This window comes from Pleurodeles waltl, chromosome 2_2 (genome assembly GCF_031143425.1).
Source record: "Pleurodeles waltl isolate 20211129_DDA chromosome 2_2, aPleWal1.hap1.20221129, whole genome shotgun sequence".
NCBI classification, from domain to species: domain Eukaryota; kingdom Metazoa; phylum Chordata; class Amphibia; order Caudata; family Salamandridae; genus Pleurodeles; species Pleurodeles waltl.
In genome coordinates, this window is record NC_090439.1 from 63,352,088 (window position 1) to 63,365,261 (window position 13,174).

General features: G+C 42.3%; 1 protein-coding gene across 3 annotated transcripts in view; it reads right to left on the reverse strand.

Moving 5' to 3' along the window:
* Positions 1 to 13,174, reverse strand: part of LPCAT1 (lysophosphatidylcholine acyltransferase 1) — a 510,913-nt gene that overhangs the window by 277,167 nt on the left and 220,572 nt on the right. For all 3 annotated transcript variants that reach the window (XM_069219452.1, XM_069219453.1, XM_069219454.1), the window contains exon 3: positions 1,409 to 1,623. In XM_069219452.1, coding sequence (XP_069075553.1) covers positions 1,409 to 1,623 — 215 coding nt within the window. The remainder of the gene's footprint in view (positions 1 to 1,408; positions 1,624 to 13,174) is intronic.

Sequence of the window (13,174 nt, forward strand, 5' to 3'; positions counted from 1 at the left end):
GGAAACTATGAGAGTCAATATTTGGTCATATATCGCTTTATGACATATACACAATTACTTACATTCAATCATTTTATTTTATTAATATTGCACTTATGACTTGCTATGGCCGGCTTTGAAATGTTTTTTCACTGTTTATGAACTTAACGCATTACGTCTATGGCGGATGGAGCATTTAGTCTTCACATAGAATATATATATATATATATATATATATATATATATATATATATATATATATATATATATATATATTCTCTCTCTATGGGCTGGAGTATGCCCCCCTGCACTCTTGGCCACAAAAGGGTTACAGCAGCAACAGAGGGATCAGGCACGACATACGAGTCAAGAGTAACAATGAAGAGTAGATTTTTAGCTCCTTAAGAATTCATTTGAAGACATGTATACAGTAGATATAAGTGATGTACTTTATAGTAGGACAAATGGAACATAATCATTTTCATTACACAAAAAGAATCTTTTGCAAAAATTGTATTCATCAAAAAATGATACTGAAAAAAAGAGGCAAATGTTTTAATGTTGTTTGCAACTGTAATTGTTCTTTACCTACCTCAAAACTACAGACGTCCATACAGGGCAGAGTAGGTGTTGGTGCTGACATAGCCACTGAGAACATAGCAATAAACAAAATCACAAATTGCCCAGATTACTTGTTACTATCGGTATGAATGCCACCACCAAATTAAATTTATCAACTCACAAAGATGACTCATACCAGTGGACATAACTACTCAACTACAGTGCTTCCTGACTCGAAGTCTGAGTGAGCTTGAGGAACTAACTCGCTACATACATTGTAGGACTGCCGCTTACAGACACTTCTGGTTCAGTATGGCAAATTTAGAATTGTGTGATAAGTTATATTCCCTGTTCAATCTCACATTAGATGTGGCAAACGACTGGCTCAATAACTGTTTAACTGGAGATAAGAGAGAACAATTATTGTCTGTTGATATTTTGTGATTTTGAATTGAAAACCATCATTTGATTCCCCCCTGTCCTTCAAACATGAATCTCCACGGCTGCAGAAACATAGGGTTAATCAAGATCCAGGCCCACCATTCAATGGCGCTATGAAGCAGCTCCATCACATGCTAGTATTTTACGAAACACAAATAAAATATAAATGCTTTAAGCATGCTTACATCATTGATGTTTACCACAGTTTTCATATTACTAGCTAAATATGTGAAAGCGTACCTTGGACTTTGAATCTAATCATAAATTAAATATGTAGGTTTTCACTCAGTCTCCCCCCCCCCCCAGTCTAAGCTACCTTTAGTACAGCCCATGGAATTAAAACAGCTGGCATGTCTGTTACTTTCCACTTATGGCTTCATAGTGTGCATCCAACTCAAGTAGAACTCCAAGATAGCAGGTCACTTACTTCCCCACACAGGAATATTCTTGCTTTCAGCCTTCATCACAATGGATGCCATGGTCATGGTTACTGGGATTGCATCAAAGTACGAGGAATGTGGAGCCAAAGTCAGAATTGGAGCCTCGGCAGGTAGGGCGATTTTGCCTTTTACAGTCACCCAGTGGAATCCACCAGCAAACCACATTACTCTCATGATCACTTTTAGCGTGATGTCCAATAACCTGCAATCATTTACAAAGAGCAATGTAAAACAAGGCATTTATGTGTATAGGATTATATTGCACATTTGTCCATCTTAGACCAACATAATACTCACATGTAAGCTCTACATTCAAGAAACCATGCATGCAGTGTCAAGACAACAAACGATTAAACTAATATTTTGATGTAAGGAACCTAGTGCCACTAGAAATCACAAGCACTCCAAAATTTTCTACAGACAACAGAAGTTCGGATCTGGAAGTATTTGAGGAAAATGATTAACTCTGCACTCAAGCAAAGATGTGAATGGTGGTGTAACAGCGACGCTTTGAGACGAAATCTATGCACACGCCTCCTAGTACCAGTGTGCAACTTCTGGCCCAATAAAAACCTAATAGGTGTTTTTAACATATGGGTGCAAGCTTCCAAGGACAAAGGTACAAATGACTTCTTACAGAACTTCATAGCTCCCAAGTCTCAACAAACAAGCGAAGGAGCAACAACAAACTGCAGTATTCATATATCTGATTTACTGAGGTGAAACACTTGTGCTTTTGAAAGAAGTACAATTTTGAAAAGATTACATCATATTTTTACATTACGTTGTTGCACAATATGCATGCCAAATGTTTTCATGGCTCAGTTTGTGCAAGGATTCTAAATGCCAATCCAGACTCATGGCTCAGCTCACCCTATTAATTTGCCTGCACCCCCTCATCTATTTGTGAGTCAGGCTTAGCACAGTCACTTCGTAAAATGATTTGTAAAAATCGAGGAATAGAAACATGAAGCCCTTCCCACAGGCACAGACTTGACAACTCTACCACAGGCTTCTTGTAACAAAGACAGATAAATATGTGTGCAATGAAAATAAATTTAAAATAAGTGATCCCAGGGCAGAGACTCTATGCTGTTATGTTGTGCGTGACTGTAATCAAAAGTTCCCTGGGAAAACTACCAGGCCCATGTGGGGTAGTCAGAGGTGTAGCTTCAGCAGGTGTTTGGACCGCAATACCCCTTAAGTGCATTCTTTGGTTTGTTGAATCGATCTGGGGCCCGGAGTCGGCTCTGCTATGTTTGTATCAATTTTTCTCATCCTCATGTCAGAAAGAGGTTTTAACTTGTGGATTTTTTTTTAGATTGAGATCTACAATATATATGTAATGATCCGTTTACCAAGAAAGTAGTACATTTACACCCAGAGGAGTAATCCTTGAATGGGTGCAAATTTACCACTTTTTGGAATTCATAAACATTGACTGTAGTAGGCTTGGAAAGCTGTGCCAGTCTCAGGCTCACAAGAATACTACTGGCAAACACCCAAAAGGTGATCGGTTGAATGCTTGAGAACAGTTTAACTAGCATCAATTACTCACTGTAGAATTCCAACCCTTACTTTTCCACCCACTGTCCCACTCTAGACAGAGGCCCACATAATGCAAATCAATACTGACCCTGGTCCTCATGAAATAGTTCATCTCAAACATTGGCTATCCCACACCTCCAAACTGCAGCCCATTGCTTTTTTAGTAAAGAAAATTTAAGATTACCACCCCTCCCCTCTGAATCTCACTGGCTAAGCTATGGCCCAGCGGATCACTTTACCTCAATTTGGAACATCACACCAGTCATGTCATGACCCAATGGATAGACAAGACAGGCTGAGATACTACTCAAAGTGACTACACCTGGAGCAAGTATTCCTCCCATCAATGTTTTGCAAATTTCATGGAACACTCAATGTGACAGAGGGAACACCAAGAAGTGGGTCTACTGCTCTGTGTCACTGAATCCACAGAATATCTCACTGATGAGGCGTAACTAGACAGGTCATCTGGCTAGAGTGCTACAGTGGGCCAAGAATAATCTGTGGGAATGCTTCCCAAAGTTACTGCCTGTGGGTTTAGACTTTTTGCAGGCATTCCTGCCACCACTATGTATGTTTGGTTTATTATTGTGTCACAATAACTCATATTCTATCTATAGGTGTAGTTGGAAGGATGCCAACAATTAGAACACAAGAGAATCAAGGCTTATGAGTACAACCTTAATTGGCATATTTTTTGTCAACACTACCATCAATGACTTAGGGCTGGGAGAGAGCTTTTCCACACCTGTGCTATCCTCAATCATCATCCCGCCGCCCATAAATCAGTATCCTTCTATTATGGGAAGCAAATGGGCAAGAACTACAGCACTATCTCAGCCACCAAGACCATGATTACATCGTGAGAACTAGTTGGGACACCTGTAGGACTCCCAGTGCAGCTCCTATTTAGGGGCCAAATTACAAGAAGACAGTCACCAAAGGAACCACCAACCATTGTATCATCCACGTATGATGCAGCTGTTCCATCCCCATGCCCTTCACTCACTGTCATCCATACTTAGCCTCGCACTTACTAGTTTCTACACCCTCTTCTCACATTTCAACAAGAACTATCTGCAGTGTCAATCTGAGCATACCTCCAATTCTCCCAACATAACTTGCTTCTAATGTATCGCTGCTGCAGCTGCAATCTACAAAAGATTTCGGTTAAGGGGCGCTCTCAAAATATATCCCATCCAGACTAACTGGACAATGGCACATCATTGACATATCTCGTGTTCAATCATATGCAGAGGTTTTTTTGTTTTGTTTTTCACCTGTACAGTAGTTCCAATTTCCCGCCTTTTCATTCAAGGGGGCAGATAGTTTGCAAGGTTAAACTCTTAGTTTTGCTATTTTCCCAATAACGGAGTACATTAGTAGTTGAGATATAGGCAACAGTGCAGCAGGGACTGCTTCCATTGCCCCTGCCTGGAAGCCTTCATTGCCTTAGGATGGCAGCCGCGAGGAAACGCTTTCCCTTACAGTTTTCAAGCTAAACCTATTTCTGGCTCTGATATCACAGATTCTTGCAAAAAGGATTATGCATGACAGGCTTTTAAACAGGTCAGATCAGGGTCACCAGTAAGTAGGTAAGTAGCGCATCCCAAAACAATTGTGTGTTTGTCACTGCCGAGATTCGCCACAGAGGATCTGAATGCCTCGGCGTCCATGGCATGGTCAGAACTGGCTTCCTGGCCCGCTTAGACTCAAGGCAATAACCAATCCTCGTTTCCCAAAGGGTGCCCCCACTCCTCAAATCTGTCCAAGAAGCACTCCTATCTGGTAAGAGTGGGGGGACCTTTATATATGGGCCAGAGCCCCTGAAGCCAGAGAACTGAACAGGGAGCAGACAGAGCCCCAGGCCGGGAGCGGGGCCTCGTGGCATGCGCAGCATAGCGGAGTTTGGGCAAGGGGAGCACTGAGGACGGTGGGAGCTCTCCCCTCTTGCACAGTGCTCCTATCTGGTTGGAGCTGGAGCTGTGGGTGGGGTGGGGGATGGGTCACTGTGGCAGCCACTGGACTGCCCTGGAGAGATGGACTGCCATGCCTCCAGCATGGTTTTTGCACAGGCTGAAGGGACAGAGTGCTCCTGGACTGGGAGACCCTGTGACACTGGTGCCTCTTGGACAGATTTGAGGAATAATGGCGCCCTTCGGGCAGGGGTGGGTGGATTGGTTATTGCTTGGAGTCTCAGTGGGCTGGGAAGCCAGTTCTGGTCAACCTGTGTACATTGAGGCATTCTGGTCCTCAGCGGAAGACCTTGGCAGTGACAAGCGCACAATTGTTTTGGAAGGCGCCACTTACCTACTCACCAGTGACCCTGATCTGACCTGCTGCTTGTGGCGGCAGGAGCCCACACTGAAACTGCTCTCTAGATCCTTCCCCTGAAAGTAAGTGCATTTGCTGCTATCTGCCTGGAGCCTTGGGTCGTCCTGGAGGCCCTGGGTACTTCTTCCATTAATAGGCGTTGGCTGGGAGCAAGCAGCCCATAGTGACTTTGAACTTTATACTGGTTGGCGGAAGGTGGTTGCTACGGCATTTCAAGTCCCCTCACTGTCTATATGGAAAACGGGATCCCCCTAGCATGCTAGGCTTGCTAAGGGCATTTGCAGGTGGAAGGTGTATGCCTGACAGGCAGTACAGCTTTCAGGACCCTCACCTAATTCTTTGGTCTCGGCCTAGTGGCCCTGTCTCTCTGGCACCTGGGGTCCAAATTGCGCACATGCTGTTCCAGAGTGGACCCCCTTGCTTATGTTGTGTGACTAGGTCTGGGCGAGGCCCTCTTGGAGCACCTCCATTGAGGTGCAACTAGGGCAAAAGGTGAACTTTCCAAGACTGTTGAGGCCAACAAAGTGGATAACTACCACCTCCTGTTGCAATCGGAGGGAGTGGGGTGAGAAAAGGTCAAGCAGGTCCACACTGTGGAGCCGGGAGCCCCTACGTTGGTATGATCTTCTGTCTGAAATAAAGGGCTCATGTGAGGCCATGCTTGTCAAAATAGACACGCTAGCTGTAGCAGTGGGCCTGTGGTGGGCAGACTTTTGCAATATTTCGGAAAGGGTCTCCAAAGCTGAAGAATACATTACAGAGCTCCAACAGGAGGTGGCTGCACTAAAAAAAGACTGTAGCTGTGCTCTGCTCGCTCTCCACACGCATGGAGGACAGAATTGAGGGTGTGGAAGGGCGCACTAGGAGAAATAACCTTTGTTTTGTGGGCTTCATGTAGGAGGAATAACCTTTGTTTTGTGGGCATTCCCGATCAATCAGAGGGACAGTCTGTGGAGCTGTTCTTGGACGACTGGATCACGACTGCACTCAAATGACAGAGGCACTCTAAATTCTTCACCATAGAGCATGCCCACTTCGCTTTGGCTCCTGTGCCCCTACTGGTGATGCTACCACATGCCATCATACCCTGGCTATTCAGTTTTAGAGATTATGACGTACTCTTGCAGCATGTTCGAGTCAATGGGGCCCCTCACTTTGACTGTAGAAACATCATGTTCTTACCAGAATACACTCATAAGGACCTTGCCTATAAAAAAGCGTCTGAGGGAACATGAGCACTGCTACAGCATTATATTTCCTGTGAAACTAAGAGGGCAATATGAGGACAAGGTATTTTACTTTGCCAGCCTGGAGGAGGCCAATGACTGGCTTGATACACTGGGTAGTGCAAAACGGAAGCCACCTCTAAACCGCTGACCGAAGGGCAGTGGTGCTGGCCATCTGACGATGATTACTTGAGTGACCATACCGATCTGGGCTAACATGCATATTGTAAATGTTGGATATGATGCTCTCCACACCTTCTGTTTTCTATATATTTTAAAGTGTATCTTTCTTTCTAGCTCATGTACTAGCACTACAGATGGCACTGCAGGGGCCAAGCTCTTAGGCTCACCCTTCTGATGTTACTTTAGGGGCAGGGGGAATGTGGTTGTTGATCAATGATTTGGTATGTACTATGTTTCCTTTTGTAGACCCCTGTTCATAAGCTAGTGGGGAGGCCATGGAGGGTTACAGTCCCACTGCAGTGGTTTGAGTGCCTTCAGCCTTGCTGCCCCGGTGGGATGCTAGACCCTTAGCTTGTTGCAGATGAGGATGTTGAGGCTTCTGCCTCTCGGGGGAGAGGAGACGGGGGTTGGGGGCAGTGGGTGCTCTTTCTTGTCCTGGTTGTTTGGGACCCAAGTTGTTTGGACTCACTGCCTGAGGGTGGGTGGGTTCTTTGGGAGTTGACGTTGTGGGATGTTGCTATAGTTTTGGGATTGTGTCTGTTCTCTGATGATCAGTGAAGGCGAATGATATGATATTTTAGTGGAGGTGTGGGGGCAGGGTGCAATTGCGGTGCGCTGTAGGACGTAAACCTATACGTTTCTTTGATGAGATGGTCACTAACTGGAAGTTAATATCCTGAATTGCGTGGGGTTTGGGGCAACCCACCACAAGACACAGAATATACTCCTGTCTGAGGCACTATGGTCTATCCATGTGTTTCTTTTTAAATAATTGATCCAGTATTTCAGCCACATCATGCGCAAAAAACAGATCTGCCAAAGCCTCAACCCTCATCCTCCAGAGGGACACATGGGGAGATTGTACTCCTCAGTTGCAACGGAGATGGTGAAGCCAAATATGTGGCAAAGTCCTATTCTAGCTATAGCAGAGGGGTGTTGATTTGGGAGGAATCTGATATCCCCTTTGTGAACAAGGGGGAAAACTGGAATTAAAGGGATGTTATGTGATAGTCTCAGTAGTGCTAATGCTAGGGATATCTGCTTAGTGAATGACTGCCTTGAGGGCAGCTGCTGAACCTAATGGCCTTGTGGTGGCGCTATCTGGAGATCTGAATTTTGAGTTGGACATCAATTTGGACCGCCTTCCTCCAAGAACTAACATCCAACCTTTAATGACAGTGCATTAGGAGAGGTCATGGGATGGGGGCATGGGGTTTCAAGATAGAAATATAGATATCAAGCAAGTCCCGGTGGTCGAAACGCGAAGGTGGTAATGTTTGGTGGAGTACACAATTGAATTAAAGCATATGAACTCTCCTGGAGTGCAACGTCACAATTGTTTTCAATTGTTTGTTCGAAAAAATTAAGGAGGAAAGGTCCATTCCTCACATTTGCACCAGCATGGAATGCGCGCTGCAATGAGGACGGTTTTATATTGATATGTGTATATATATATATATATATATATATATATATATATATATATATATATCCCGCATATCAAAGTGTTTTTTAGTATCCAAGAACTTATTGTCCGATTTCTTTATGTTGCATCTGAAATCACACAGTTCCACAATCCAATCTCATAGAATCACTGTTTTTTATTGATCCAGAATAAAAATACACAATCCATAGCCAACACGTTTCATCCTAACGGACTTCTTCAGGGCTCTCACTCTCAGTCTGGAAGTGTATAATTTGTCTCAGAGGTGGGAACCAGGGCTAATTTTTGTAGACTTCTAAATAGTTTTCACCATGAGACTTGGAACCAGAGAGGACACACTGCTGGAATCCTGGGCTCACAGTCAGTGCCTGCACTCCAAGAAAAAATGCAGTCGGACCGCTCCTGTTGGCACAGCACCTTGAGTAAAAACAGACAAGTGTCAAGGTGTCAAGAACGGATTGAACTTCGGTGGTTTGAAGGTCTGACGGTAAGCGGTGTGTGGTGAATCCGATACCGTGTGGCTCGCTGTTCCGTGTCTGTTTCTAATTGTCTATTGATGCAACTTACGCCCCAAAAAATACGGAATGCGCGATTACGCGTATCAGTACTCTAGAAGTCTGAAGTGAGTTCCATTGTGGGGTGTGCCATTACGGATTCGAGGGGTTTGACATTCCGCCGTGTTGATGTACACGGACTCTTTAATGGCGATAGTTATAGACGTGTGCTGACTTAAATTCAGTTGTATAGTGCTTCTCTTGGTGTACATTAAAACAACAAAAATACCTAAACATCACAGCAACTACCTTCCAGACGCCAACCTCAGCAACTTGTGGTATGGAGTGGACTGCAATAGATCTAAGTTGGAACATTTTGAATGCCCACTTTCAGATTTCTTGTTTGATTGAAAGAAACTGTTTTCACACAGAGATGGCTTCCTCGTTAGAAGCTCACAGGAAAGAGAAATCTAGTAAACTCTTCTTTACCCAGGATGATTCAGGTGAACGACAGGGGATACCCTCTGCAGGATCTGCATTGAAACTACAACTACTCTAAGACAAATTGGAAAAGTTACTAAGAAGAGAACTTTCCAAATGGTGGGAGATTGAGTCTCTTCAACAGTACATTGATGTTCAGCGTGTTCCTAGGGGTTTACGCATCTATACAATTCCGACTTATGAGGATCCGGATCCAGAGTTATTGGAGGAGTGGGCTGAAAATGCAAAACTAAGCTCTCTCAATATGATGAAGATATTGATCAAATATGCCTCTAAGGATAGGCCAAGATTCTTGAGGAGATAGATAAGGCAACCATGGAAATTTTGACGATGGTAATACAAGCTACCTTTGATGAGGTAAAAGAAAATTTTGATTAAAAAACTTTCTAAATTTGAAGAAGACATTACCTCCAAAAAAACAGAGAAAATGTATACGGAACTTTAAGGACTACCAATTGGGAAGAATTTTGACCTTTCATCGGAAATCTGACTATATGTACTCCGAGGAATATAAGGAAACAACACCTTTGGCTGCAGGGTGTAATTCTGGTGCTGACTTGCGTGAATCTGAAGAGTGATGTCTCGGACAGCAGCCTGTCGGATATCTCAGATACCTCCCTTGCAAAAAAAGGGGTCTGATAAAAATACCAAGAGCTAAAAATGTTTAACAATTCTGTCTGCTCAACCAAGGAAGGACAGACCAAAAGAAAGATTCATTTCAATCAAGGGGCAGGGGTCGCGGACCGAGACGCAGAGGAAGAGGAACCCTGCAGTGACGATACAAAGAAGGAAGAGACGGTCCCACACTAATAGGAATGACAACAAGGGCACGGAAAACAACATAAGAACTGTAGTTAATCACTCTAGTAGAACATTGTCGGCTGAGGAGAACAGCCTTCTAGCTTTGGGCCTATCTTTTTGTCCTATTAAGGGTTTAGATTATGTCAAGACAAGAATAGACCTTTTTCATTTTAAGAGAAAATTGAAGTTAAAGAAATGGTTTCAAACCAAGGTAGCAATGCAATCAGATGCTTTGGTAAAGGCCCAAACAAGCAGGCTACGAACCTCGGATATTAACATGTTACATACTTTATCCATTTTGGATTAGGATACACAGGCACATGGTGATCCAATTATGAATTTGGAGGTTTTGGGTTTGGAAACAGATATTGCATGTCCTAGTCCATTTAAACCTAAATCAACTTTTTTACCAGCTATACAGAGTGATGCCATAGAGGTGTTTGAGGGATGTGATCAAACACCTTAAGAAAATAAGGTTTGGCACAGGGAGAAGTAAATTTGACATTCTTTCACCCTTGCAAAGATTGGCGTTGTATAAATTAGCCAAAGATTCTAGTATTGTAATCCTTGAATCAGATAAAAGGTGGCAATGTTGTTGTTTTAGACATAAACCAATATTTACAAGAGGGTGAACGACAGCTCAAAGTGTCAGAATGTTATTCTGTAGCTGAGTAGTCAGACTTGAAGTTATCCAGTACGAAGTACCATGAGATGTTAATGGAGGGAGAGGGGTCTAATTGAGTGGGAAGAATATCAATTTCTCATATGTGACCACCCTAGGACACCAATTGTGTGTCTTTTACCAAAGCTTCACAAGGATAGCCAGAATCCCCCAGGCAGACCAATTGTGTCAGCAATGGGCTGGCTCCTTACTTGAAAATACCTCAAGATACATTGATTACTTTCTAAGACCATTTGTGGAGAGTTTACCCTCTTATGTGAAGGATACCACTCAGTTTTTAAAACTAATGGATGGTTTGAGTTGGGAAGATGATTTTTTGCTCTTAACTATGGATGTCACAAGTTTATATACTTGCATTCAACATGATTTAGGTCTAATGGCAGTCAGACACTATATGAGAGCCAGATCCATCTCATCCCTTATGCATACAGAAATGATCTGTGATATGATTTGGTAATGTCTTACTAATAATTTTTTTCTCTTTGATAATCAAGAGAACAAACAGCTACAAGGGACAGCTATGGGTACATGTTTCGCTCCTAGCTTTGCAAATCTTTTCATGGGCTGGTGGGAGGAGCAGATATCCATTAATATAACTGATTATGAGGATAAGGTTGTGCTGTGGTGTCGATATATTTACATCTTTGTAATATGGAAATGCGATGAAAATTCAGCAATGAAGTTTGTAGCGGCCTTAAAAGTAAACAAGTACAATTTAAAACTTAGTGAACAACATAGTAAGACATCAGTTCAGTTCTTAGATGTGGAAGTTAGCATTGAAAATGACTGTGTGAAGACAAAACAGTATAGAAAAGCAACAGCTGGCAATAGTCTGTTAGATGCTAAGAGTGCTCATCCCCCCCCCCCCAATTAGATTAGGAGCATTCCATATGGCAAACTATTGCGTGCTAAACGTACTTGCAGTACCAGGGATAATTACCAACAAGAATGCATGGTAACGTGCAAAAGATTTGCAGAGAGTAGTCAGAGCAAGCAAATTATCAATACAGCTATGAAGAAGGTAGTGTATCGGTCTAGAACAGACTTACTTTATCCATCACATAAAATCAACTTTAATGAACAACAAATGAGATTTATCACAACTTTTTTCAAGTCAAGCTTTAAGTATGAGACAGATTTTGAATAAGAGTTGGCATATTCTGCAGACAGATCCCCATTTGATTAATTTTGTCTGTGACATGCCATCCAACACCTTCCGGAGAGGGAGATCCATACAGGATAGCCTGAGCCATAATTTGGTGGTCAGTTCAAATAATAGGATTCAGGATAGATCAAGTGTTTCAGGGTTCTATTGCTGTCAACAGTGTAAGGCTTGTAAATATAGTGCTAATTGCCTGGATGTCATTTGGGGCAATGGACAGAATAGGTACAAGATTCAGGGACATTATAATTGTAATACAGAATTTTGTGTATATTGTCTGAAATGCCCATGTGATAAAATATATGTGGGAAGCACTATACATAAAGCAAAGAGAATCCTGGAACATATGAGAGCTATTCGTAATAATGACCGTAATTAGTCTGTGGCAAGACATTTTCAAGAAGAACATCGGGGTAATGAGAAATTTCTCAGCTATTTGGTTTGTGATCAAATTAGATCTGATGTGTGTGGTGGTGACAGACAACAAACATTACGAGTATTGGAATTAAATACATCATTAGATTCATGACCCTTTCCCCTGGGGGACTTAATTCCAGTGAGGCAAATGAGCATTAATTTAGGAAATTAATTCTGGGCGTAAGGTGGGTTTACGGGTAGGTATATATTTCGGGTGATGATATTAATGATAATTTTAGATTGTAAATATTTGTATTTTTGATAGGGTTTTTTTTAACATGGGGAGTGGGGTGATAATGGGCACATTTAAACATAGACTCTCCGGCAGTGGTATATAGTTATGATTAGTATGCCTAACTGAGTGCAAACAATAAGGGATCTCTGGTAACCCTAATAATAGGTGCAGGGTATCTCTTAGCTATTATGCGTAAATTTAAGGAATACAATAATATTGCTATTTATGCATATTGATATTACAAATATAATTGCATGATGTTGATGAACCTTGATACTGAAGGAATTTTTAACTTTTGATTCTGTTGTTTGAGCAAATTATGCTACAGCTGAAACGCGTTGGGAGGAACGTTCTGTGTGACAGTAAACTTTTTGCAACTGGCTGGAAGTGTCCTGACCTTTTCTTGTCAGGAAATGTTTTTGCATATATATATATATATATATATATATATATATATATATATATATATATATATATATATATGGAAAATGTCACTTACCCAGTGTACATCTGTTCGTGGCATGAGACGCTGCAGATTCACATGCTGTGCATTATCCTGCCATCTAGTGTTGGGTTCGGAGTGTTACAAGTTGTTTTTCTTCGAAGAAGTCTTTTCGAGTCACGAGATCGAGGGACTCCTCCCCTTTTCGGCTCCATTGCGCATGGGCGTCGACTCCATCTTAGATTGTTTTCCCCGCAGAGGGTGAGGTAGGAGTTGTGTATACA